This window comes from Pocillopora verrucosa, chromosome 4 (assembly GCF_036669915.1).
Source record: "Pocillopora verrucosa isolate sample1 chromosome 4, ASM3666991v2, whole genome shotgun sequence".
In the NCBI taxonomy this organism is placed as follows: domain Eukaryota; kingdom Metazoa; phylum Cnidaria; class Anthozoa; order Scleractinia; family Pocilloporidae; genus Pocillopora; species Pocillopora verrucosa.
The window spans coordinates 25,718,752-25,746,385 of record NC_089315.1 but is presented as its reverse complement, the minus strand read 5'-3'; the positions used below and the strand labels follow the sequence as shown (position 1 = coordinate 25,746,385).

The window sequence follows — 27,634 nt, the reverse complement described above, 5'->3', positions numbered from 1 at the left end:
TGCATTTTAAAATCAAAACGTGGAGAGGTTTATATAAGTGTAGGAGCCAAAATGAAAGAAGTTGACGTTTTTCATACAAAATGTCTTTATCGACGCTCGAAGTCACCTTTGTTCAAGCTGGTTTCCAGTTTCTTTCCCCACTCGCAAGAAGAAAAGGAGGAAGACTGAGTGAAAGGTTTGAACACCCCTCCAACATATATATGTTTCAATGTTTTGACTCAGGGGCGAGTTGAAGATGAGTTGATTACAGACAGCTTCTCTTCTGCGTTTTCATGCATGAATCGAGACAATATTTTGGTCCAACCAAATGCAAAAAGAGAAAATTTAAAAGCTCGAAAATGAATAGAAATAAGGCTAATATCCTGCCCTCCCGACGAAGAAGGTGGGCAAAGAAGTGCTCTTTATAAGACTACGAACCCTTGCGAAATATTTTGACGGAAATCCAGCGGGTAATCGCGAGCGGTTACGTTGGATCCTTCGTTCATGGGTGTACCCAACTAAAAAAAAAAAGAAACAGGATTCGCTTAACCTTCCCCGCCGACTTATTAAATTAGTAATAGCATGAGGCGTTTCTCAAGGCTAAGAGGGACGGTCATAACAATTTACATGATATCTTTTTTATCGTGCATTTATTCTTAAAATAACTTATGGATTTCCCCTTGCTCATTCCTAACGAACAAAGATATCGCTTGTCGTTCAATGTTCCTCTTCGACCAAAAGAAATCTTGTAGCAAAACTTAACGGATAACAGAGACTCACTAAAACACTGCCACAAAAATTTTAAAACACCATTTATTTAGTTATGAACTTGAGCCATGGCATGCCTTTCCATTGGTACATTACAAACACAAAGACGTCCCGCATATCAAAAAGGCAAACAGAAGCTCCAAAAGCTTATGAACTTTAGTGCTGTTTACCGAAAAAGGAAAAAGAGAACAGACTATGTCGATAATATGAGCATCTTAACGTCGAATTTCTTTGAAGATATTTCACACGTCACGAAAGGGCTAGATTATTCGCAAACTACTAAAATGTACGTCTCCAATGCTTCTCGGTGTCTTTAACCTGTAAAAGAAAAAAAGTGTCAGTGATAATGTCAGAAAAGACCAGTAATCGGGAATCCTCTTTCCAGAAGACATAATAATGAGTCCTTTTTTTCTAGCAGCTAATCAAGAAATGTTTTGAAGCTCCAAAGTGGGTTCATATCTCATGTAATCGACCGCGAGCAGTCCCAGCCAAACCAAGTCAATGCACACTACCTTCCGTTACGTCATCAGCAGGAGGTCCGTTAGGGCAGGGTTGGCAGTTACAACTCTGAGAGTTATCAGTCTTCCCTTGACATTTTTCATTTCCCTGCCCATGCCCGCACTTGCAATAACGGACCCTGTATTTCTTGCCACAGCTGCAAACTTTACTGCAGTTGCTCCAGTCACTCCATTCGCTCCAACAGTCGTCACCTGAGACCGAGAACCAATTGTAACCGATCACCAGTGCTGGGGAGTGTGTCAGTGACTGAGTTCTAGCGAGGTCATATTACACGTGTGTTTGGATGCATATATACTTAATTCACCAACTCCCCCGAATGGAGTTTCACAGGATCAATACTAACAAATTGGAAACAAGTGCTTTTGAAAACCTAACTAGCAGGAGGTTCACTTGTTGGCTATATACAAAGGGCAGCCAAGGAGTTGAACACAGGGCAACCTAGAACAAATCAATTGAGTATCAGGGTGAAGGGCTTGAACCTGACGCCATCAGATAATAGGACCAGTGCCCTAACCACTTGGCTGCACGGCCTACATCAAATGATCTATGATTTTATATTTTCACACCGCCCATCATCAGAATAATTTCTAATCGCCATAAGCAAACACCGTAGTTTCTCTTCATCCCAGGGGTTGTGAAAAAGAAAAAAAACTCCTTTGAACAAGGAGACGACAGAATATCGAGTAATTGTGAGTTTCCTTCTGGACGAAAGTGAATACGTTTTTCACATAACATAACTGCAGCAAACCAACTTTTACCTCTTGCTTCCCTCGTTTTTAAGGAAATAAGTGACACTTTTTGAGATGAGAATCAAGCCTGGCCAATTTTTAAAAAAGGCTGTTCTTAAATAAGCAAGCGATCGTTAGTTCGTTACGTACTGTTTGGACATGATCCTTCGTTACAAGGCCTGTTCGCAAAGGGAAGTCCTACACATGGCTGGCCGCCGGGGCTTGGGGCTGGGTTATCACATTTCCTGCTTCTAATACTAGTGCCAGGCCCACAAGTTACACTGCATGCGCTCCAAGCGCTCCAGTCTCCCCAGCCGCCGTCAACTGCAATTGAGAGAAGAGAAGTTGTTATCTTTCTCAATTTAAAACGTACTTCGCTCAAGAAAAGACTGAGATTTGGAAAATGATGCTTTTATCCAATCCGAGCAATCATTTTCCTTTGATTCCAGTCATAGCAAGGAGAGATATGTGCTCCTGGCTTGAAAGAAAATTGCTTCACCATTGACCATGACACTCTGAAAACGACATGCAGTCCGTTCCCAAATCCAAGCAAGGAAGTACTGCTCGTCAAAATAAATTCAAAACCATTCTATACTACCTCATTGGTTTGGTTTTTTTATTATTTTTAGTTTTTGAAAGCTCAACTGGCAAGGCATTCATTTGTTTGCTCTATAAAAAAGGGCAGCCAAGGAATTAAACACAGGACAATCGAGAACAAAACCATTAAGTAGCGGGGTGGAGAGCCTGAAACCTGGCACCATCAGATTACAAGACAAGCGTCCTAACCACTCGGCCGCACTGGTTCCATCAATGATCTATGATTTCATATTTGTCACACTGCCCATCATCAGAATAATTTCTAATTGCTATAAGCAAACACCGTAGTTTCTCTTCATCCCAAGGGTTGTAAAAAAGAAAAAACTCCTTTGAACAAGGAGACGACTCAATAACTTCTGGACCAAAGGGAATACGTTTTTCACACAGTTTAACTGCAGCAAACCAACTTTTTACCTCTTGCTTCCCTCGTTTTAAAAATATTTTATGCATTCGGCGGCAATAAGTGACACTTTTTGGGATGAGAATGAAGCTTGGATTTTTTAAAAAAGGCTGTTCCAATACAAACAAGCGTGTTAGTTTGTTACGTACTGCTTGGACACGATCCTTTGTTGCAAGGCTTGTTCGCAAAGGGAAGTCCTGCACATGGCTGGCCGCCATTGCTTGGGGCTGGGTTATCACACTTCCTGTTTCTAATGCTAGTGCTAGGCCCACAAGTTACACTGCATGCGCTCCAAGCGCTCCAGTCTCCCCAGCCGCCGTCAACTATAATTGGGAGAGGTGGAATTGTTATTACTCTCAATTTAAAATGTACATCGCTTAAGGAAAGACTGAGATTTGGAAAATGATACTTTTATCCAATCCGAGCACAATTATTTTCCTTGGATCTCAGCCATAGCAAGGAGAGATACGTTTGAAAGAAAATCGCTTCACCCAGGAAGTGTTGCTCGTCAAAATAAGTTCAAAAATATTCTATACTACCACGTCGGTTTGTTTGTTTTTATTTTTCCAGTCATCAGAGGGCCTTTGTGCGGTATGATCTTGTAAATGTGAAATCGCGTCTTCATTGTAGATCTGTAATAAGACCGTTTTAAAATTGAACCCCCTTTAAACGTCTCTTGAAGAATTGTGAGATTGGTTAAAATGCAATGTCCACACATACCAGGACAAAGTCCCTCGTTACAAGGCTTGTTTGAGAGAGAAGGTCCCTGACAAGGTTGACCACCGGGGCCTGGGGGTGGATTGTCGCATTTCCTACTCCTGATACTAGTGCCAGGCCCACACGATACACTGCATGCGCTCCAATCGCTCCAGTCTCCCCAACCACCATTAACAACTTCGTCAATACAAGAAAAATGTTGGAAATAGTCAGGTTAATTAAAATCACTTTCGGGAGATACACTTTGATCTCAAACATAAAATTACAAAGCCCATATTTTTGGAATCTTAAACTAAGCTATGCGGGTAAAATTTTGGTATTTTCAACAAAATTTGGAGAAAAAGACTTAATCAAGAGCTAACCCGAAAGAGCTAAATCAAGGAAACAAAGGAGAGAGGTTTTTGCGTAGTATCTTAGGGCTCTAACTAGAAATCAAGCACTTCCTACGGTAGAACAACCTAACCACTGTGGGAGTTATTATGCTACCTTTTAAGAAAAAAAAATCACAATAATTACTTCTCAAGGTGTGTTACTTTTAATGGGCGAAAATAAGTTGGCGCCAAACTCAATTTTTTTTTCTGACGGAAGCTGAGCTGAGCTTTCAAGAAAATACCACTGAGCCGAATGTAAATGAGATAGACTTTTTCGATATTAAGGAGACAGATTTAGTTGCTTACCGGCAGGACATGATTGTGTGTTACACACGCGAGTCTCTTCATTTGCGCCTGCGCAGTCACCATATCCCTGGCTGTAACCTTGACATTTCCGTTTACGATTCTGTGTTCCGCCACCGCAGGTTTTGGAGCATGCTGACCATGCACCCCAGGAACCCCAACTAACATAACCTAATTATAAACGTAAGAGGGAATTATTCATTTATAGGGAATAGTATTAATTAGATTGGCCTTCACTGTGGGCCTTCGTGCTAGATCGGCATAGTCTCGTATCTAGACCTTTCACGGCCAGGCAGTTATGATTACACGGAAGGATCTGGGTACGAGGTTAAGAACGGCTAAATTCTTATGAAAGAGTCAAATCTGTACAAGAGATATCTGATAAGTGAAGAATTGTTGAACATAAAAGCTTTGCTGGTTATTCCTTTTTTCTGTGTGGATATAGTGGAAGGCTAATAGCGTCTTTGTGCTTTCGATCCTTTTAACGCTGAAATTAAAAGGGGAGATTGTGGATGGATATGGCCGAGCAACGCTCGAAAAGTTTGCTCTGTAATCTGAACTGTACGAATAATTATGTCTAAGATTGTAGATGTTTACATTATTCGTGAACATGAAAACTCTGTGCTTACTCGGACAATCCTTAAGCAAACACGACTTGGTCTGTTTACTCGGCCCAGTGCACGCTTGTCCTCCATGCTGGGGCGGAGGATTGGAACAAGATCGCCTCCTAGCCTTGGTTCCAGACCCACATGTTTTAGAGCAGTCTTCCCATGTCGACCATAGTGTCCAACGACCGTTTACTGAGGAAAAGAGAGGAAAGGAACGGAATAGTTTGATGACTTTTTTTGTTAATTTAAGATCCGAATTGTAAGACGCAAGCTGACTGATTCCAGAGACAAAGAATCCAGCTCAAGTGTTCTTTCTTGTTGTATTCGCTGTATGCTTTTTTGCATACCTGATGTTCAATCCGATTAAATTCAAATAAGTCCCTCTTCCAGCGATTTCTATTGACTCGTCGGACGAATTATGCTGGAGAAAAGACCAAGTGTGAGGCACAATCGGATATGACAACACTTACAGTGAGTATTTCTGCTATCGATAACGATCCACCTAATGGCAGCACACATTTCTCCGGCCGCACTGCGCGACTTTGAACTTGCTTTATTGTTTACAGGGTGAGTATCCAACTGACCCAATTGTTTTTGCTTCCTAATGGAACGTAAAACGCAAAACAAAACAGTATCTAGCTGTCTTGCCTGGTAAATGTTGGGCAATAATTTTTATGTCACAAAATGACAATCTGTGTCGCCCCTGTTTCCAGTGGAAAACAAGATTCGCCTCAGTTTACCGAGGAACTGTGTATCTCTTACAGAATAGAATGAGAAATGTTATGTTTACTTGGGCAAGGATTTTTTATACATTTCTTCGTCTGTTTACTCGGTCCAGAGCAGTACTTGCCGCCATATGCTGGTCTCGGTTTGTTACAATAGCGACTGCGGAATTGTGTACCAGTGCCACACGTCACAGAGCATGCGCGCCAGTGGCCCCACGCACTCCAAACGCCATTCACTAAGAATCAAATTTTCAACTTTCATATCAGTATCACTCTTTTGATTGAAACGACCCATTGGCACCGTACAAACTACTTATTCACAACAGGCGAACCGAACAGAACGACCTACTGCTAACTATGATAATTTTGGTATTATCAACTGAGCTGATAACGTAAATCGGTCCCCGTAAAGAGTTTCAAAGCTGACCTTTCGAGTATTAGCCCTTCGTCAGCGAAGCATCGGCTGTGAAACTCTTTACGGTGGCCAGTTTTATATTATTAACAGATTTAATAAAATCAAAATGATCCTGTTATACTACTCCACCGACGCAGTGGTATAGTTTATTCAGAAACTTACCCTTTTGATTTCTAAAAATACCGACTTTTCGAAAATGTAGGGTACCTGAGTCTTACAACCAATGAGTTTGCGGCAAAAGTGACCAATCATATTGAACGAACTAAACTGTAGTGCTCGACTGATCGAAGGACGATCAGATATTGCAAGAGTTTGGAACTCTAAGGATGTACTGAAGAACATTGCTGACTTTGCGCGAGGACATCGAAATCTATGTACGACGAAATCAAATCGCACGTTTCAATATATTTGGACAGCATAAAAGCAATGCTTATCCAGTCGACCTTATCGCCTGAAGAAGACTACCTGTATACAGTCGAAACGTAGCGATCCACTTGAAAAGACTTCAAGGAATTTTCTTAAAGAAATTTTTAAAAAGCATTTTTGTTCAAAATTGCCGCCCTTAAACAATCTTTGCTTCGCTATTCTAAATAATTTCTTTCTTAAATAAACCAAAAAAATTCTGACCTGGACATCTTTTCACCAGACACGTTTTAGTCTGAACACCCGGTCCAATGCACACTCCTCCATATTTCGGCGGGGGATTGGTACAGGTTCTACGGCGCGTTTGACTCCCTCCAGTCCCACAAGTCTTTGTGCACGCGGACCATTTTCCCCACAGTGACCAACGGCCGTTTACTACAAGAAACATAAATCATGGCGATAGGTTTTTATTGAGCTTTAAGCTTATATTCTTTTCAATTCAATCTAACAAAATATGTTACGCCCCGTAGTTTATATTGTAAAGTGATAACTTCAAAGCCAAAAGGGTTGTGGTGTCCTATTAAGAACCTTATCTCGGAAGTAAACAGGATATCTGTTACACAATTGTAATTCAAAGCTCCAAGCTACAAAGCATCCTGAAATCACTAATCGGAAGGTCACATGTTTTGACTCCAACGAGGAGCAACTGGTTTACCTGTGACTCTGACTGAGAAACATCATCTGTCTTTACTTTTGATACATTCATTACCTGTAACTTTCCTGGGACAAAGTATTTTGGACTTAAGTAATTTCCTATGACACATTTGATACTGTGAAGATTAACGTTTAGAAAGATTTGCGTTAAGAGACTTTCGATGGAGAATGAAGTCAGGCAAATTCAATTTAGATTCTTGGGCAATCTAAAGCTGCTTATGTTTTTCTTTACCTTGCTTGTTGATTGGTATAAAAAACTTATTGCGACGTTCGTGCAAAGTTAAGTATAGTGGCGAATTAGTCCCTCACGTTTTTCGTAGCAGTTTTCTTTTTCTTTACCTTGAGGTTTCATTGGATCATTGTGATATTTTCCATGATTGCAATTACAGTGCTTTTTTAATTGAGCGTAGTAAAACAAAAACCATTGGCAAAGTAATCACAACGTTCACTCAAATAAAAGCACAATAAAATTAACAGCCAATGAGAGCTCAAAGTAAAAACACGCAAACAGCTTCAAGCGCGGGAAAACTCGAATAACCTTGTCGCGATTGGTTTAAGTTTTAATCTGATTGGTAGAGAAAGTGGCGCGAATTTCATGGACCAACCCCAAATCCAAGCAAAGCAAAACCAAAGTTATGCCGGTGCCCAATCAAAAATTATTCTATCCTAATGTCGGTTTCGCCACACCATTGTCTCGTACCCAGACTTTCCGCGACCAAGCAGTGGGCATTTCAGTTACAGTTAAACGATATGATCTGGGTACGAGATTACCACACGAACCAAAGTGCTCTAAACTAAACTCCACTAACCTGGGCAAGGATTGACGTTGCATGCCTGGGTTCTTAAATTTGTCCCATAGCATTTCCTGCCGCCATATTTTGGCGCTGGAGTGTCACAACGTCGCTTGCTATACCGTTTTCCAGCTCCACAAGTTTTTGAGCATGCACCCCAGTTTCCCCAATTGGACCATCCTCCATGAACTAAAAATGCAGAAAGATTATGTCATATGGCTACTCATGATCATTTCGTAGATATTTGGGCGTTTCTTGTACGAAAAATAATGCTTTTGAGATAATCACAAAGAAAAGAACTAGATTTCAAATTGACCGGAGATTTTCTTTAAACTTTCCTCAATTGTTAGTTACAATATGGTTATCCGCAACATTTGATTAAAATAGTCAATGGGGATAGTTCATGATATATATATAACTTGGTCAAAATATTTCTTACATCCTTGGAATTACACCTTGGGGAAGTTTCTCTCAATATGCTCACTTACGGTCTGCAGAAAAAGGAACGCTGCTTTTACTATGAAATTCAGAACACTATGAACACAGGAAATACTGCTGAAACGTTGTTGTGTCGAGCAACAACCACCAATTAAACAGGGAGAAAAGGAAATTGTGTTTTGCAGTTTGATTGTCCGTTCAAACGTCCTAATTTGTAACGTGGTCGGTGAAATGTGATACACACTACCCAAATATTTCAGGTGTTTAAGGTTTTCTGTGTTTAACAGCAATAAGATCTTGAAAGAATAACTTTCTGAAGTGATTATATGTATACTGATCTTTAGGAACGGTGTTTTTTATGTTATAGCCACAGGTTCTAACAGATCATAATAATTTGTTCTCTAAAACATTCCACAAGTAATTAGCTCCGAGTAAATTTCTTTAGGATATCGGTATCCCTAGTCAACATGGAAATCATATCTCTTACCAGGACAGTGGTGAATGTTACAACTCTTGGTCTGTCTGTTCACGCCAGTGCAATGTTTGCCATTGTATGCTGGGGGAGGCTTGGTACAGGTCCTTGTTCGAAACTGTGACCCAGTGCCACACGATTTAGAGCAGGCCCACCACTTACCCCAGGGACCCCAGCCTCCATTTACTGCAAGTAATGCACACAGTTACGGATAAATGTCAGAAAATTTTTTCGCAGTTACCATAAATTTTATCAGTTGATAAGACGGAAATTCTAGTCCTAGAATTGGTACGAAAGACTCAGTCAAAACCAAGACGTTCAAGAGCCAAGAAATTACAGTGATTGTTTTAGTTAACACGTTGCTTACTAGGACAGCGCCGAGTGTTACAGTGTCTGGACTGCTTGGTTAACCCACTGCATAGTTTACCACCATAGGTCGGGGGAGGCCTGGTACAGGTCCTTGTGCGGTGCTGCCATCCACTGCCACACGATTTAGAGCATTCGCACCATTTGCTCCAAAGACTCCAGCCTCCATTTGCTGAAAATTAAAATCAAAAGAAGAAAAAGAGAATGGAAAGGACATGCATTTCTATGTCTTACTAATGATATCTATACCAAGTAGCTGTGGTCGCATTACAGTCCATTCAACGATATGGAACCATAAGAGAGCCGAGTAATCGTATTGCTTAAGACATCAGGATATAAATCGATATTTGGATTATTTGATTGGTTCCCATCAGCCTTTGCCAACCAATGAACAGTCGCAGCTGATGCGGATTTGTAAAATGATCCCACTGATACTCCTATGATGATCAATCTTTTTATCAGCTTCCCTTCTTAGCAAATTTGCTTACAAATAAGGAATTGAAGCATGGTCCTTTTATAAAAATTTATCTTTTTACCTGGACAAGTTTTAACATTGCACGATCGTGATCTAACATTTGATCCATAGCAGTTCCGCCCGCCATATTTTGGTGCAGGATTGTTACATTTTCGCTTGCTATACTGCTTTCCGACTCCACATGTTTTTGAGCATGCGCCCCAGCTACCCCAGGTTGACCATCTTCCATTAACTGAAAATGAGAAAAAAATTGGCTCAGAGTTTCAACTGATGCGATCGTTTCCCATATACATGAAATGACCGATAGCGTCTTGTTTACTTGTACAAACTAAATATTAAGAAACTAAAAAAAAAAACATTGAATTTTTATTTTTATTCCCTACCGGGACAGTGATGAGTGTTACAATTCCGAGTCTGTTTTTTAAGCCCAGTGCACCGTTTTCCACCGTATGCTGGGCGGGGCCTGGTACAGGTCCTTGTACGATACTGAATGCCAGTGCCACACCTTTTAGAACACGCCCACCACTTACTCCAAAGGCTCCAGCCTCCGTTCACTTTAATGACAAATAAGTAGATCAGTTACAAAATAGCAGCAAAATATATCTATTTGGCTCCATGTGTTTCTTATTTTGACAGATGATTCAGTTATGCATAAAGTCAATCATGCCTCTCAACTCAAGAAACGTGTTTGACGTTCGAACGTTTGCGATAGTTTGGAGCCAATAGCCGAGGAAGTATTCCTTTAGTATGTGATACCAAATCAAATTAGAATCAAACACAAATTTGATTATCTCAATTAAAATTAAGGTGACAGCCTAACTTAGTATCACTGTTTTGTTGATCCATAGTGGGCATCTACGATCAGCAGTAAGTTAACCCACTGACACAAGGTAAAGGATGTTAGGGGCATGTTTGCCCCACCATGTCTATCCTCTAAGACCAATGTTAACTTTGTGAGAAAACTCCTTCCCATTCCTCACTCAAGTCTAATCCGCCATGACCATAATGTCAATTCTTTTAAAAAAGTTTGTTAACAGGAGATCTGAGGAAACACTGCCACACCCCAAGGACTTGACCCGATTTACAAAGTGCTCTTACCGATATCAGGTTACTCCGTGTTATTGCTCAAAACGAACAAATAATAAGGAACAGAATTACATTGATTTATCTTGCCTCGGTGTCCATTCCAAATATTAGGTACGATAAAAGACAACTATTGATTTTTTAAAATCTATTTCTTACCAGGACAACGGCGATTGTTGCAGTTCCGGGTTTGCTTGCTAGGCCCAGTGCAATGTTTTCCACTGTATGAAGGAGGAGGCCTGGAACAGGATCTTGTCCGGTACTGTGATCCAGTCCCACATGATTTAGAGCACGTACACCATTTACTCCAAAGACTCCAGCCTCCTTTAACTGAAAGAGATATTCATGTATGAGTATTTTTTCCAAGACGCACAGTGGTCGGGGAAGGGGAGGTTTGAGCACTTGGTCTCGTAACAGGATAAAATAAAATTTGCCACGAAACTCTAAAAATATCCGCGCTTGTTATACGTTAGCGATCGAACAAGAATTGTTACCAGGACGTTTCCACCAATTTCCGATAACATGTAACCAAATAGAAAGCAGTGATCGATTTTTCCCAATCCATTACTTACCAGGGCAGTGATGAGTATTACATCTCCTGGTCTGTCTAGCAAGCCCAGTACACTTTTTACCACCATATGCCGGGCGAGGCCTGGTACAGCTCCTAGTGCGATACTGTGACCCAGTGCCACACGTCTTAGAACATGCGCGCCATTTACTCCAAGTCTTCCAACCTCCATTTACTGAAAACGATCAAAACAATTGTTAAAGAAACAATGAGAGATGCAGAAATTCTTCCTTTACCCTTTCTGTTTTAGTTGTTGAATTGTGTACTTTTTCGATAGTTGTCGTGTATTTTTTTTTCAACAAACTCACTGACTGGTTTGTCAACTTGGAATCGAACCGTAATGTTTGGTGTCCATTTGATAGCATAGAATAGTTTGTCTTATACATAAGGCGGAAGGGTTCCACGCAATCGAGCCTGTGTGTTGCTAATCCTCATCAGAAAGTAGACATTTTGTCCCACGTAACCCAAGCGTGAGCTAACGTAAGCCTCTGCAGTCCCTGTGCGCATGAGCAAGAAGTCTTGCGTGTCCGACTTTGTGCGCAAACAACCAACTCCCTAACTGTTAAGGAGGCAACCTTTCATATGTATTTGAATATCTCACCTGGGCATCGTTTGAGGAGGCAATTCTTATGCTGTTGGGACGAGCCCATACATTTCTCTCCTCCATATCCAGGAGGCGGGTTTGTACAGGACCGTTTTCGGGTCTGTAGTCCCGTCCCGCAAGATCCCGTACATTGTCCCCAGCTTGACCAAGCAGACCAACCTCCATCTGATGAAGAAGGGGGAATTGAAAAGGTAAGAGAAGAGCTGATGGTGATCAGATTTATCTAATGATATATATTTACATTTCCTCATTTCAATTTCATATTCATTTTTGTAAAAATTCGATGTGAGTTTTCTTACCCCGGCACCTACTAAGGATACAATTCCTTTGCTGTTGAGATGCGCCCATGCATTTCTTTCCTCCATATCCAGGAGGCGGGTTCGTACAGGACCGTTTTCGCGTCTGTAATCCCGTTCCGCAGGATCCCTTGCATTGTCCCCAGCTTGACCAAGCAGACCAGCCTCCATCTAAAAATGGTTCATACAGTTCAAATCATTAGCCTTTACATTTATTATTGCTGGTCAAAGTATCGGCCTTTCTAGAGCGTGTTTATTTTTCCTCATTCTGCCAAGCAATCTGAATGGTCCATTGTTGGACTTAACGTGAGTCCTGTGCCAAAGGTTTGCTTACACTGGCAAATAGAGAGGGAGTGAGATTGATAGATAGATAGTTTATTGAAATATTCAAATTTGCAGCCTCCTAAGGCTGGATTGCATAAAATTTACAAAAGGTTAAAGCTATATGGTGCGCCTAAATAAATAACAGTTTCATTTAATATAAATTGTCTTTGTAGGAAAAACCACGTATAAAAAAGTTCTACCGATTGGACACAAATGCGTTCGTGTAGCGATTGGTGCCTTTCTATCGGAAACATAACAATAAACGCACCTAACTACTCACCTAAGTTGCATTGTTTGATCATACACGACTTGTATTCTCTGGAGGGTCCCACACAGCCGGTCCCTCCGGGTTTAGTGCAGGATCGCTTGCGGTATTGTGACCCTCTCCCACAGGTCTTGGTACACTCGCACCAGGCTCCCCAACTACTCCATCCTCCGGACACTACCAGAACAAGATAAGTAAGTGAGGAGAACGTGTCTCTAACTCCCGCCAGTCTCAGTGATTTGCAGTCTATTACAAGTTTTATATTATTCTGCTTTTCGTGTTTAAGCCACCCGCCGTTCACAGGATCTTTTTCTGGCGGATAAGGACCGAAAAGAAAATGGGAAGATCATGAAGACCACGACGCTGTTAAAAATGCTAAGACTGTTTTTCATTTAAAAGGGTAAAACTCTTACCACCTGAATATTTACGCGATAGATCCCTTGTACATCAAGGAAATTTTGATAGTTTACAAATTGAATACATTTTACAAAAATGCAAATATTTCTGGGAATTTATTATGTTATCTGTTCGAGGCCTAAGGTACTAGGTCTTTACAGATTGTGCTAGCATAATTTATGGCATAACTCGGAAAGATGAGCGTAATTTTTGCTTCTTTTTTTTTTAATGAAAGTAGCACTACTAGCATTCTATTCCTCCTTAATTTTCCGGGTGTGGTGACTTTGCAGGCAAGGAAAAGATGAGCAAACTAACCAGGAAACAAACAAGAAATTAAAGAGAGGAAATTTACGCCCGCTGTCAAAACGGCTAAAGAATGAGTCCCTAGTAAGTACGTGGTGTAAGAATCTCTTTTCTCACAACACCCACCACCTATCAAAGACTTCTTTAGCTTTAATCTTCAACAAATAAAAAAATATACTCTAATGAAATACTTTTAGTGGATCCACTAAATTTGATTTGAATGGAATTTGAAAAATTGAAGTTTTCTTTTTAATGTCACGCTGTGATTCAATTGTAAATAAATTTCATCTTAATGGAGTATAGATCAATTACCTTCAGTCGCTCTTGAAACCTAAAAACCATGCGTGCGCCTTTATCACAGAACTTACCTTTCTCACAGCAAACCCCACTATACCCAGCCTTACACTGGCAGCTCAGACGTACCAGTGAACCACCATTTAGGCAGAAGCGATTGCACGCCTTAGCTCCTATCGTGGTGACTAAACATTTTCCTCCGCACTGTGCAGGCTTGGCGATAGGTCGCCTTCTGTATTGAGTTCCACGCGGACCACACGAATGCGAGCAGGCACTCCACGCAGACCATGTTCCCGGAACGCAATCCTTTTTTTGACATCTGCGGCGGCGTCTCCAAGCCCATCTGGGCTCCGCAGACACTTCGTTCATCACACAAAATACTAAGACAACGGCTAGAATTTTAAAGCTTTCGCACCCCATTTAGCGATTCGCTGAGAATCTCAACCACAATGTTCTCACTTAGCTTAAGATTTTTAGCGCTCTCCCGTTACCGCGCGCTTTGATCACAGCTTCTCCTAGCTGCAAAAAAAAATTGCTATATTCCGCCCGCCACAAGAAACACACTGTGCTGCACTGAAGTGCAACAGTGGAATGTTATACTTGTGCAATGCCCATTTAACAAAATCTAAGTACATATTTACTCAGTGCCGGTCTACTGAAAGCCAGTTTAATTATTCAGACCCTTCTGGAGCATTTAAGAGAGCCAGTCCTGTAGTGTTTAGCGAATCAATAGCAGATGACCTTTCGAAAACTGTTTTGTCTGATATTAAACATTTAAGGTTGAAGCTTGGCGGGTCTCCATGGAGATTAAGACAGAGCTTACTTTAAATGAACTGAAAAGCAGGACATTGTTTTCTTGTAAATCTGATAACAAACATTTGTTGCACCCCTATTTGTACGATATCTCTACGCGAGGTATGAGTTGAGGTCATCGGGGATGAAATTACGGCATGACTGCCCACAAAATTGTCTCTCTACAATCCTCGCCCCCATTATAGGTCATTTTAGAAATGTGCTTGAATCCCTGCTTGTATATGATATTTATAAAGGTTGATTTCAAAATACATTCCATTCGAGCTTTCAGTTGAGGTGAAACGAGCTGCAAACGTTAAGCTTTATAATTCAGGTAACTTTTTTCAAATTTCATGCGCTGTAATAAAACTCCTTGTAATAATTTTTCTAATACTCGATTAGAGGATGAGTTGGCTGATAGGATCAATGGACGTGTTTCGGTATAACTGACATACACAAGGATGACTTGTCTTTTATTGTCTCTCCTCTCTAAGAACTATGGGAGACGTAATAGCCTTTCAGATAGCACTGGACTTCAGGTCGAGAGGTCTGGGTTCGAGACCTCCTGGGTCTTTACATCTTGTGTTCCTGGTCAAGATACCCCACTCTTATGGTTCCCCTTGCCTCCTCCCAGGGGTAGCATTCGATGGATTTGCATCCCATCCAGGGGGGTGCAACACTCTTAGTTACCTCATGCCACAGAAACTGGGATAAGCTCCGGCTGGATGGGTCACTTAGCTCGATAGCTGATCATGGCTTCCCTTTAAACCTCTCTATGAAATAAGATCCCACCAAGTTAAGGCATCACTATCCAGGAACCTAGGACCCGAGGCTATTAAGTGTTGCTTTAGGTTACCAGAGGTCGAGGCTTTAAACAGACATGATTTTGTTTTTGATTATTTTGTGTATCAACTAACAAAGGTAAGAGACAGAAAATACCCTTTGGAAGAGAATCATATTTTTCTTTTTGTTTCAAGGGGCTTGAGTTACCTACGTTTTGGACCTTCCGTGTTTCCTTTTACTCTTAATTCTGTAAGAACATCGGTGAGCCGAGTGTTGACTGGGGAGAGAGCTTAAGTAACTTTTCCAAAATGGCGTCTCTGCGTCAGAATCTAGTGCACAAGATCATTCTGCTTCGTACTGCTTCAACGCCTCGAACATTGTTATTGAGAGGCCAGTCAAGTGCTATAAGCTTTTTATTTGCTAGAAAATTAGCATCTAAAGCTCAGATGACCGTGCACGAGGAGGAAAAATCGGAAGAAGAGATGAAACAGTCACAAACAGCACGTGCAAAAGTCAGCGAATATTTGGAAAAAAATGGGGTCCGTGTTCAAAGGGTCCGCAGACAGATCGATTTAAGGAAACTGACTGTAGAAAAAATATCAAGGGTGTTTAAAATTCTAGATGATATAGGGATTGACCACAATCAGCGACATAGAATTATCTCGAATAGACCCACTATTTTGACAACCAAGGATGATCTGCTGAGACATCGTGTGAAGATCATGAGAATTGTTGGAATCTTTCCCGAATCTGTTGCTTACGTCGTTAAGGAATCGCCAGGGGTGCTAACGGCAAGGATCGAGGAATCTTTACCTGACAAGGTAGGGCTGACTAAGAGATTAATCAGAACCCTTAGCAATTTCCTCAATGCAATTGGTGCATTAGCTGCATTATTTTTCACCAATCATTCTATACAGTTGTTATCGGATAGTGAGATCGGACAGTAGCAACAATCACCACTTATCCTTAATCATGGTTATGATTAATTGGCAATAGGACTTTGTGTCATCCAATTCTGTCTGTACTCATACTCATGATTGACAAATACTGATCAACAGATTGACTGACTGACAGACTGACAGACTGTCTGACATATTGTCTGGCTGACTGACAGACTGACCAGCTCTATCACTGACTCTATCTGACTCTGAATTCCCAATGACCCATTTTTAGAAGATGATGCTTCATTTAAACATCATTTCATGGCTCTTTTGTTTTTGGTGTTACTTTTTTTCTTGCACAGATCAAATGTTTTGAAGAATTGAATGTAAAACCAAAGTTTACCAAAGATGAAATACTACATGTGTTGACAAAATGTCCAACAATCATTGCTGCTTACACGGTGGAGTCATTGCAAAAGAAGGTCCAGTTCTTGGAAGAAGAACTGAAATTTAATAAACATCACATCAAAAATATCATTCTCAAACAGCCATCTGTTTTGACATTCAGCAATGATGCACTCAAAGAAAAGTGGAATTATTGTTTTGAGAAGATCAATGTAAGTCCAACAGGCATAGCACGTTGTCCCAGGGTGTTTCAGTGCTCCCTTAAAAGAATTAAAGAAAGGCATTTGTATCTAAAGCATCTGGGACTCATAAAAGATGAGACAATAATCGATGATTATGGGCTTGGTCTTATTGTGACTCCTTCCGACAAAAGGTTTGCAGAAAAAGTCGCTAAAATGTCATTAGATGAATTTGATGAGTTCAGGGATGAACTTGACCTCTCAAGCAAGGAGTGATGTTGGAGAAGATGGCAGCTACTTTTTGAAATTATATTGACTGTGAAAAATGATGATGATCATGTAAATGACAAACCCCAAATATACAGTCAAACACTTTTTAACTCTTTTACCCTCAAGAGTGAGTATCACCCTTGAATTAGATGTAAAGGTTGTGAGGATAAAGGCAATGATCATTAATTTAGGAAGTTCCTGATTGTCAATCAAATTCTCCTTGTCAGTGTTAGAGGAATTATGCAAAGAACAGTGTGGAGAATATGAACACAATCTTAAGGATGTAAAAGGGTTCAGGAATATCATTAAATAACAGAGAGTAAACCACTCTGAAGTGTTTTTTATTCTACTATTTCTTGTTCTTTCTTTTTTTTTTTTTCATTTCATTTTATTTTATTTTATTGAGGGGGAGGGGCTGAGGGGAAGCCTGGTTACTAATTTTGTGGCCGACTGAAATCTCACCCAAGTGTTTTAGGAGCCAGGAGGGATGCAAATCTCAGAATTAATACCCCAAGGATAAAAGGTAGAAAAGCCAACCTTTGGAAATCTGAAACCAATAGTTGCCTAATTCTGTATCACTCCCTTACTTCCCCTCCCCCTTAATTTTATTATTTCACCACGTTTTCTTATTCTCTCCATAAAATAAAGTCCCTAAAATGAAATCACGTGATCCTAAATACATTTATGAAGAAAATCCATTTGACCTTCTCTCTTTTATAGAAAGAATATCAAAATGTATTTACATCCGTAAGATTATGAAAACGGTAGAGGAAAAGACTACGAGTCATGGCCAAAGTACTCGTACATGTCCAAACAAAGCACGCACTTGAATAAAATTCCAAACTGAAGCGAAACGAACTAAAGAACCGAAGCGAGGTGAGAAATTGAAGCAGTTGCTAAGAAAAAATTGTAAATAATAAGTTACTACAATTGTAAGTAAAAATGATCGATAAACGAGAAGGCAAGGTAAAGGACGACAAAAGACATTTATAAATGTTGTACAAGATCCGGCGAGAAATGGCTGAGTGAAGACGATATGAAACGATTTACAGCTATTGAGAAAAATGATCCAGCACAATTAGACGATAAAGCCGAATGAATAAAGTTTATGGCAAAGAACTTACACAAATGATACAAACAAATGGTATTCGAAGTTATGCAAAAAAATAAATTAACAGAATAATGATAACAGTAATACACGTGAATACAAAAGAAAAAATACGAATTAAAAATAGATAATGCCGAAGTGGCGGAAACACCAGGAGATAAATTCTGAATCCATGAGTAGAACTCCCGGGTAACACAGGCAAGTGGGTTTAATAAGAAAATGGGTCTGCTTGAAGGTTACACAATCGCTGGAAAGTTGATATGCACAGATGTGTGAATATTGGGATAAACTCCCCCCCCCCCCCATCCACCTAGTTTTTCTTTTTTTGCTGCTCTTTCTCTCTCCACGAAATTACGCACATTATTAAAAATCCATTCTTTCCAATGGTGAAATTATGTATGGAATTTTCTCTTTGATAGTAAAATAAAAACAAATTTAATTTTATGTAAGTTATTTAGCCAACTGAAACAGGGACTGTGGGGAGATCTGTTCTATATCCAAAAGACTCTAGCATAATACACAAGAACCCGCCAATATGCATAGTTTACAGTTAAAGAAATCCATCAGAGAACAAATTACCGTTTCCTTTGAGGGGTCCTTAATTTATCACTGAGAAGACCTTATTTTCAGAGCTTTGTTCACTTTTAGCCTCCTTAGTTAAATTACTGAGATATGTTAAAAAAAATTATCCATAAACACTAAAAACAAGTAAGTCTGTGAATCATAGCAAGCAAGATAAATTAGTCCATTCGAACAATGGGCGTAAAATTGGTCTTCGCAAGTACTCCAGCAGGTGCTTTTGCTGCGCTCAGGAAGAAGCCTGGAATCCACTTGCCTTTTTACTACAAGCAAAATGGCGTACGGAAGCAGCTGCTTAGTGAGAGGTTGCCTTGTGCTTATTTTCTTTGCGACACAACAAGTTTCTTCAGAGACATGCGCTCCAATCGACAAGGACATCAATATTCTGAAAGAGTAAGTGGAAAATCGATTGAGGTTATCCTATTGATCAAATGCTTGAGGGCGTCCTATATTGTACGAGTGTACGTACAGTACTGGCAATGTACACAATAACGAAGAACTTAATCATATATAGTGCGGTTTTTAAAACACACAGAATCTTAAGCGTCAAAGTTTACGTGTCTTTAGTATAATTGCAAGGTATTATCGATCCAGTTTTTATATTTGAACACATAATTATCTTGGTTATGTTATTGGCCAACCTACTTCGTAATGCAAGATCATGCAGTACACAAATACTACACTGATCTTATATTCTGTTTAATTTCACCCGCAAGCAAACTGTTCCATCTCCTGTCTATATTTGCATATATAATGTTCTTATCCACGATTATCTCTTTCTCTTTCGGTCAATTTGTTTTTACCGTAGTAGAAAAACTGGACAAGCATTATGCACTGTGCTATAAGCTGAATTGAGAGATATTGGTCCACCACTTACCCAAGCAAAGAACTTACTAACCCCTTACACCCTAACATCAGTATGCATGTTCTCCATACTGTTCTCTTTACATTTCCTGAAGTGCCAACAGGGAGAATTTGTTTAACAATTAAGAGACTCTTCAGTGGGTGATCATTTTCTTTATTCTCCAGACCTCAGTGGGTGATTCAGGGATGTAATCGTAAGGAGAAACTAGATGTTAGTCGCTCTAAGGGGTCAAATGGGTTAATTGCCAAAGAGCTTGAAGATGAATTTAGAAGGCTTTGTCATTAACAGTTAGAATATTGATTTTATTGCATGATTGTATCTGATGATATGCATTTTTATCTAATTTCCAGTCAAAACTTTTGGACATTTGAGGTGCCTCATGTGGAAAAAGGATGCATACCTTTCAAACCACAAATTTATGGGGGAAGTGTCTTCTCCACCTGTGTTTTTTATTTTTCCCTTTGCCATCCAGTTCCTAGTCTCTGCACTGAAAATTGTGGAATTTGTTTGACCAACAAGGTCTCTTTCTGGGGGCATGACTACGATAACAAGGCCCTTTATACTATGCCAAAAAAAACTGGTGGCTTTGACCCAAACAAAAAAGTTAACTTTGATTCACGTAAGTTTGAATTTTATTATTTTTATTCGACTCCGTAACCAGTGGAAATTGTGTTTTTTGATAGACATTGTAGTTATTTCTTTGTATCTAATTTCATATTTTACATTTTCTTAGTGATCATTTTTTATTTATTTATTTATTTTTTATTTTTTGAATTTTTTTATTTTTTAATTTTTAGTTTTTAGTATCTATGTAGGGGTTGAATTTTTAACATTTAATTGTAATGCGCAATTGAAAATTCTTATATTGGTAATTACACAATATAAGTCTGTAAATTATTATTATTATTATTATTATTGATGGTTTTAAAGATAAATGAGTGTTCATCGTGGATTTAAAGATAAATGAGTGTTTAATTGCTTGTCTCAGGATGTACTGCATGTGTAAGAGTCTTGTACTTTGGAGTCTGAAGTAGTTTTAACTGGGCTTCCTTGGTGATGTGGTGGGCTTGTTATGTATAATTCATGGCTGTGCTACAGTATTGTGCAATGAACACAGTTTACACGAGCATTTGAAATCTCTTGTACCAAGAGGCTTTAATCTTTTTGTTTTGTGACAGGTAGATTGAGCATGTTGTGGAGAATTGTTTTTTCTTTCCCAAGCTTTTCGTTGTGAACTTTTATTTGGTAATGAAAATTCAAAGAAATATTGCTTTTTGGTGAGAATCTTCCCTTGAACTTTTGCACCAAAGTTTGATGAAATTTGAAAAGAGCAATTAACAAAATTCGGCAATTTTCATTTGATTTCTTTTGCACAATACTGTATATGAATTAAGACAACTTAGAGAATGTTTCAATTTCCTTTAGCTTTATTGGTACAAATAATAAATGAAAGTTGGTGTTTCATTAATCAGTAATCATTCAGTAATCAGTAATCATTCAGTAATCAGTAATCAGTAATTCAGTAATCATTTTAACCTGTTTCACCCTAACATCAGCATGTATACTGTACTTTGTACATTTCCTTAGGTGCTGACAAGGAAAATTTTTAAATTATCCCAAGCCTCTTAAGTGGGTGATCATTTCCTTTATTCTTCTAACATTAATGTGTGATTTGGGGGTGAAATTTCATGAGAAATTAGATTGCTAATAATTATTACTCTTGGGGTTCAAAGAGTGAAGGCAAACTGTCTTCCAGAAAATGATTTTTTAAATTTACTTTTAGAACGGGATTACTTCACCCTAATTTATGAACCAGGAGAGCTAACCAATGCCTCAACACTTTCCTCCTTCCAAACTGAAATCATATTCCATTGTAACAAAAGTGCCGTATGGAAAAGATCTGATGGTGAAAGTGGCAATAACGGTGTCACATATCCTCCCAAAGTTACTGTCTCAAGTACAAAGGTATAGTGGGTAAATGCTACAGCTTTTATATAAAATGCTTTTTGAGTCAGTGAGTGCTGTAGGAAAATTGTATCATCATCATCATGAAAAAATCATGAAATTTGTAATTCATTCTGGTCTCCCATGGTGACCATGATACAATCACATGCTTTAAATTTGAATCTTTGCAAGCTTAATATAATTGTGCACTTAAGATCAGCTTTAGCTGTCCAATCCTAAGAAGTTTTAAACTCCTCAGGATTGGCTTTAATTCTCTACTCTAGCTGCTACACATTTCCTTTTACATTTAAGTAACCAGAATTTTGTGTTAGATCATGATAACAACTTCTACCTGATAATTTTGAATATTCTCTTTACCTATTTGCTTGATACTGTTGGATATTATAAGGAGAAGTTACTTGTTAATCACTTCTGTGGGAGTTTAAGGTTTAATAAGGTGGCTTCTAGGTTACCAAAACATTAGACTCAAATAACTGCAAATGAGGTCAAATTTTTTCAAAACATGATGATTATTACAATTTCATAATTACACACTGAAATGATAAAGATAAAATCGTAGGGTTTTTAGAGCATTCTTATAACATGTCTGGCTGTTTTTCCTTTTTGTAATAGATTGGGGTAGTCATGGTTAAGGTAGAGTTTGAGTATAGTGGGGCTTGTACAAAAGGAAGTGGAGGAGGAGGAAAAGATGACGAACCTTCAAAACCTCTGAGTGTTGGATCAATAATGCTTATTTTGTAAGTAGTCAGTTATTATGTTTGAGAATTGTCCCTGTTTTTGAATCAACTCCTGTTTTTCAGGACATCCTCAGAGGAGATTTAGTGTCCATAGTAGTGGGGTACAAGAGAAAAGAAATTGGTTTTGTCTCTAAACATATAAAATAATATGTATACTAACTATGCAGACTTGAATCTCTAATGTGGCCTCATGAACTGGAAAAAGATCTGTCTGCAATAAGGAATTATTGTAATGTCACTTTAAATTATGTGAGTAAGTGTCTGTTATAGTGGGAGGAAAAAGCAAGTGAAATGTTGTGCTGGAGAGCACAAAAGTGTCCACATTTCTGTAATAGCAAGATTCTGTAATAACAGGAGTTCATTTCAGTCATTTCTTTATGCCTTTCGCTGGGGGGCTGGGTCTTGTCTGCAATGGCATGGTGTCATCCCTAACGAGGTGTCCACAGGCAGAGAGTCTAGGGTAGTGTGAAATTATATAAACAATAGCCTCCATTTGGTGCAAAAATATGCTTGCAGATTTTTCAGTAGACATCATCTGTTCCAAGAAGAAAATAGAAAACTGAGAGTGAAGTTGGAAGAAAACTGTGAGCTACAAGGAACAGATAATGTCCAACGACAAATAAACCTGCATATTTCTACACCAAATGAAAATTAATGTATTAGTTTAAAAAATTAATCATTAAATTACATTTTCTTTTCGAAATTAGATTCTTTCCTGGAGTATTTTTGTATTGTGTGGTGGGAGTGCTGGTAAATAAAGGAGCAGGGAAAACAGGAAAAGAAATGATCCCGAACTCCAAATTTTGGTCAGATCTACCAGGATTAATAGCAGTAAGTGAGCTGTTTTATTCACTGATATGAAGAAGATTGTGAAGAATACAGTGTGGTGTGGAAATTCTTTGGGAGTCTATTGACAATTTTTTTTCTGTTCTGGGGAATTAATGTTTGTGGCTCAAGATGGCTGAAATCTTGTGTGAGAATGAAAATTTTGCAATCAAGCGGGAGATAAAAACAATGAAGAAAAATAGATTCAAATTTTTCTATATTCAAGTTTTCCTTTCCTATACAAGGGGAAGATAAACAGAAGTTGATCAGCACATGGATATTTTGAGAGAGTTTAGATAGAAAGGATCCAATCTGACACATGATTCTCATGCAAAGTTTTCATTTCTGAGGCTGATGATGATAAACTTTAGCAACTTTGTTTTTTAAATGGGATATATTTTGTTTGGGAAGTTAATTTTTGGATCTAGGGAAATTCCCTACATCAGCATAAGTTAAGACATTAAAAATGTTCACTCTACAGTTCATCATGTAGAGTACAATTGGGTTTCATTCGCTAGGTCCTGTGGCAAAATCAAACTGACTTGGGCGGTGTGTAGTCTACTATAAGCCATAGAGTGTATCTAATGGTTCCCAAAAGTTGCTTGTGTGTGTTTGCATGCGTGTGCGCGCGTGAGCGTGGGTGCGTGCACGTGCACGTGCATGCATGAACGTGCGCGCCCACGTTTTTGAGTGGGTGTGCTCGTGTGTGTGATGTTTACTTTTATGGTCAAGGAATTATGAAACCATGAAAATATCAGGAAGAAAAAGAGAATGGTCTGCTTTGTTAGGGAAGACCCACGCTACTATTTCTCCGATTCTTTTTTTTTTTTTAATATGGCCGTGGGCCGTCGATTCTCGCTCTATTGGACTGGTTTTGTTGTTTGGTCTAGGGGTATGTTTATTGGATATGATATTGATTAGCCTCTGTAGTTCAAGTTATTGGCTCACGGAAAGAAGTGATGATTCTAACTTTATAAAAGAATCTCTCAGTTTCTCTGACCGTGCATACTGCTCCTAATGCTCTTGCTTCTGTTTAATCCTTTAATATTTTCATTGAGAGGACATACCACCCTCTCACTCGCAATCTATTTTTCTGTACGTGAGCCTCCCATCACCGTTTTGTTTTGTGTTGCCCCACACTTTAGCTCGAAAAGAAAATGTTTTTTAATCAGTACTTTCTTTTTCAGGATGGGTTTTCCTTTGTTCTTGCTAAGATCACTTGTTCTCAGATGACCACCTCACGACAGAGTTACAATTCCATGTAACCAGCCTAATATTTTAGGTCTTGACGCGTATACAGTCTCTATTTTTCCAGTAGGTTTTTTTCATGACATGCGGCTAGATAGAACTTAGTAACTCCAGTAGTAATTCAGTAAAAAGAAGCGGCTTAACTGATAGTTGAGATAAAGGCAAAAGATAATTAGTTAATATAACCCCTTACACCTTAACAATGATATGGATTATCTCCAAACTGTTGTCCAAATAATTCCTAAAGTGCAGATAAGGAGAATTTGTTTAGCAATCAAGAGCTTCTTTAGTTGGTGACCATTTCCTCTGTTTTCGTGTCCTGAATGAGTGATTCGGGGATGATATTGTAAGGAGAAATTAGATGCTAATCACACTCAGGGGATAAGTGTGGCGGGTCCCCTCACTTTATAGACATAATTTTACAGTCTTTAAACTATTCTGACAAAGTGTGAATGTTGAAGACGACTGAAGAAGCGGAACGCGAGGAGTAGCGGTGGTGGCCAGGAAGGGGGGGGGGGGGGGGTAGGGTAGAATTCGTCTCACCAAGCTCCCTTAGGGTACACTTCCTCATCACGTGTTGTGCTCATGGTGAATGCTTGTATTCGCTCTGCTTGTCTAAAAAAGAGGGATAAGTGAACAGAGTGGAAACAATTTTTGAGATGCAGTAGAGGGAACGCCTTATGGAATTAGCTCTAAACTTTTGTCAGCTAAAAAGATTTTAAACTATTTTTCGATGATTTGTCAGAAACACGACTTTCCGTCCTTGTCGTAGCCATTGATAAAACAAAGCTGACGACTATTTTTTGCTTAACCCTTTAACTCATAAGATCTAGTTGTTAGTTATCCCATCGAGCTGCTACACATTTCCTTGTGAATTAGTGAAGTTTTTGCTAAAAACTCTACTAGATATTGAAATACCATGTACCAAGCAGATTGATCGAGAAGAAATTTGCTTCACAATTAGTCATCGAAGACTGTCGCTGGTATTTACTGTAAACTCTATCTCCAAAAAATTGCCTTTTGTCTCTCGTCTCTGCCGCCCACATGAGCATTACCAGAAATAAAACAGCCCATGAGAGATTTGACAGGAGAAGTAGATTGAAATGCAAGAGGTAATTTAGTCAAAAAACGAAATGATCCTCGCAAGTTGAAATTCATTTCATTAACCATCGTACGTTACACATGTGACGCGTGTCTTATGAAATTCGTAATAGAACTTGCTCACTGTGGGGTCTCTGTGGCTCAGAGCATCGGAGCGTGGAATCCGAAGGTTTGAGGCTCAGTGGTAGAGCATCGGAGCGCAGAATCCGAAAGTCTGAGGTTCGATTCCTCATGGGGACTCAGATTTTTTTCTTTTTTCTATGCAAGTGCAAGACGAAAAATAACTTTCGCTAGATTACAACAGTTATGACAGCTCGATTTTGCGCCAACGGAAAAAACATATTTCGGTCTGAAATAGCGATAGAATGTTCAGGGGGATAGGAAAGTATTTATAAATACACAAGAGTCAAAAGCAGTTAACGAAATACCCTCGTTCAGTCTGGTAAAAGATTTGGCACAAATTAAGTGTACAGTCAGTAATCTGTGTAAGAATTCAAAATGGCGTTTGATAAAACGGAAAGCGCATCTGGGAACCAGTTTTGATTTTCGAGTTCGGTTGGAGAAGCAACCAGCATAATTGGTGAGAGGATTTCATATGGAAGGAGTTGGACTAAAAGTTTTACTTAAAAACCCTGATTCAAATTGCGAGTGCTAGAGCACGGAATCACGTCCTCTTCGGAGCAAGATGAGTGCCAGTGAACTAAGCAAACAGTCATGTAAAACACGTTCGAACGATCGTAAACAAACAACCTCGAGAGCCTACATCTGCAACCCGTCAACAGCACGACTAATTAATTTTAGTATGTATCACACAGGTGAATAATGCCTTTCGCGCGCGCAGATTGGCTGGTTCGGAAGTGATTAGCATGTACACCTCGGGGCGTCTGAAGAGACAAAATCGCGCGTCAGCGAAAAAATTGTATTGAAAAAATAAACTTTCTTTTTCGGTTTTTTGTGCTACGTACTAAAACAATTATTCACCTCAGTGTCGGTGAAAGTGGTGGATACAGTCGAATTAAGCGGCGCCATATTGAGCGGTCACTCTATATTAAGCGGTCCGTTGCCAAAGTCAGAAACTTTTTTCCTTAACTTCTCTATCGTTTTTTCACACCCCTAGTCTGTAAACCAGGTAAAAAATCATACGGTAATGGGGTACTTGAGGACCCCCCTCCATTGCTAATGGCCTCTTAACTGATGAGGCGGATGATTCATGACGTATCTCATGGTATTTTTTATCGCCTTGCGCCTGTTTGTGTTTGAAACTCGACACCGATAAAACAAACTTATGCGCTTAGATTCATGGGATACCTGAATGATCCCAAGGTGGTCTTTAGCACAATGTGGGAGTACCTGGTGTAGCTGACGGTTCTCCGTAAGATTTGAACAGTTGAAGTGCGTCTGAGGGTTAACACCTGAGAGAAATGATATAATGAAAACATTCAGAGAAAAAAAACAGCGAAAGTGTTTCTAAAGATACGGAGTGTTTAGAAAAACCGTAAGTCTGATAAATTAGAACAAAATTTAGCTGTTGTTTTACAAAACAGCGTTTAAGCCATCTTCAATTGAGCAGAAATTTTTATCTAGACATTTATTTTTGTGAACAGTGTCAAGAGGGCCCAAAGCTCATAGTGAAAAGACAGTTATTTAATTAAATAAACTCTCTCGCAGAGAATCCCCGAGGCTCACTGCTTGCGTAAAATCGCGGTTTGGGTTTGACCTCATGTAAATAAGCGGCCCGTAGACCCCAACACAGCCGCTGATATATTGTCTTAGCACCGATATACTGCCGTGATGACAAGTTTCATGAGACAAACTCAATTAATATGAAAAGTAAGGAATATTACCATCGCCGGGCATATTGTCCAAACATGAATGATGCTTTGGTTTATTACACGGCTTGAAGGTGCCAGGTTTGTATTCCACCCAACTGGATTTAAGTCCTAGTTTTATCCAGGACTGGGAATGTTTAAGAACTTCTCTTCCATAACGACCTCTCGCGTACCAACCAGGACTG

The 27,634-nt window shown here is 39.3% G+C and overlaps 3 protein-coding genes across 4 annotated transcripts; 2 read left to right on the top strand and 1 right to left on the bottom strand.

Annotated features, from left to right (window-relative positions):
- Positions 1-777: 777 nt before the first annotated feature.
- On the bottom strand, positions 778-14,461 carry LOC131779282 (A disintegrin and metalloproteinase with thrombospondin motifs adt-1). Of its 2 annotated transcripts, XM_059095809.2 has the most exons (20): positions 13,957-14,461; positions 12,905-13,066; positions 12,304-12,471; positions 12,002-12,169; positions 11,405-11,575; positions 10,992-11,162; positions 10,133-10,303; positions 9,811-9,981; positions 9,276-9,446; positions 8,924-9,094; positions 8,017-8,187; positions 6,758-6,928; positions 5,781-5,951; positions 5,012-5,182; positions 4,386-4,553; positions 3,712-3,885; positions 3,141-3,314; positions 2,145-2,318; positions 1,260-1,457; positions 778-1,065 (listed from the first exon to the last, which is right to left on the bottom strand). In XM_059095809.2, the coding sequence occupies exons 1-20, from the start codon at positions 14,300-14,302 to the stop codon at positions 1,061-1,063; spliced, it is 3,447 nt and encodes a 1,148-aa protein (XP_058951792.2). In that variant the 5' UTR covers positions 14,303-14,461; the 3' UTR covers positions 778-1,060. The 2 variants fall into 2 exon arrangements, with proteins under 2 accessions (XP_058951792.2, XP_058951793.2); XM_059095810.2 differs by lacking the exon at positions 1,260-1,457.
- Positions 14,462-15,712: 1,251 nt separating this feature from the next.
- On the top strand, positions 15,713-17,506 carry LOC136280441 (transcription termination factor 3, mitochondrial-like). Its single transcript, XM_066165599.1, has 2 exons — positions 15,713-16,278; positions 16,701-17,506. Exons 1-2 carry the CDS (start codon positions 15,766-15,768, stop codon positions 17,196-17,198), a joined length of 1,011 nt encoding a protein of 336 aa, XP_066021696.1. The 5' UTR covers positions 15,713-15,765; the 3' UTR covers positions 17,199-17,506.
- A 1,607-nt stretch (positions 17,507-19,113) lies between these two features.
- LOC131779312 (uncharacterized) lies at positions 19,114-25,483 on the top strand. The gene is made up of 6 exons (XM_059095855.2): positions 19,114-19,272; positions 20,095-20,363; positions 21,528-21,709; positions 22,322-22,446; positions 23,154-23,277; positions 24,459-25,483. Exons 1-6 carry the CDS (start codon positions 19,154-19,156, stop codon positions 24,534-24,536), a joined length of 897 nt encoding a protein of 298 aa, XP_058951838.2. The 5' UTR covers positions 19,114-19,153; the 3' UTR covers positions 24,537-25,483.
- Positions 25,484-27,634: the final 2,151 nt, after the last annotated feature.

Coding starts and splice junctions, on each gene's coding strand:
- LOC131779282 (XM_059095809.2), bottom strand. CDS start 14,302: ATGGGGTGCGAAAGCTTTAAAATTCTAGCCGTTGTCTTAGTATTTTGT. Junction 13,067..13,956: donor TGGGGTTTGCTGTGAGAAAG/GTAAGTTCTGTG, acceptor TTGTTCTGGTAG/TGTCCGGAGGATGGAGTAGT. Junction 3,886..4,385: donor CACACAATCATGTCCTGCCG/GTAAGCAACTAA, acceptor GTATTGACGAAG/TTGTTAATGGTGGTTGGGGA.
- LOC136280441 (XM_066165599.1), top strand. CDS start 15,766: ATGGCGTCTCTGCGTCAGAATCTAGTGCACAAGATCATTCTGCTTCGT. Junction 16,279..16,700: donor AGGAATCTTTACCTGACAAG/GTAGGGCTGACT, acceptor TTTCTTGCACAG/ATCAAATGTTTTGAAGAATT.
- LOC131779312 (XM_059095855.2), top strand. CDS start 19,154: ATGGCGTACGGAAGCAGCTGCTTAGTGAGAGGTTGCCTTGTGCTTATT. Junction 21,710..22,321: donor TTACTGTCTCAAGTACAAAG/GTATAGTGGGTA, acceptor TTTTTGTAATAG/ATTGGGGTAGTCATGGTTAA. Junction 23,278..24,458: donor ATCTACCAGGATTAATAGCA/GTAAGTGAGCTG, acceptor TTTCTTTTTCAG/GATGGGTTTTCCTTTGTTCT.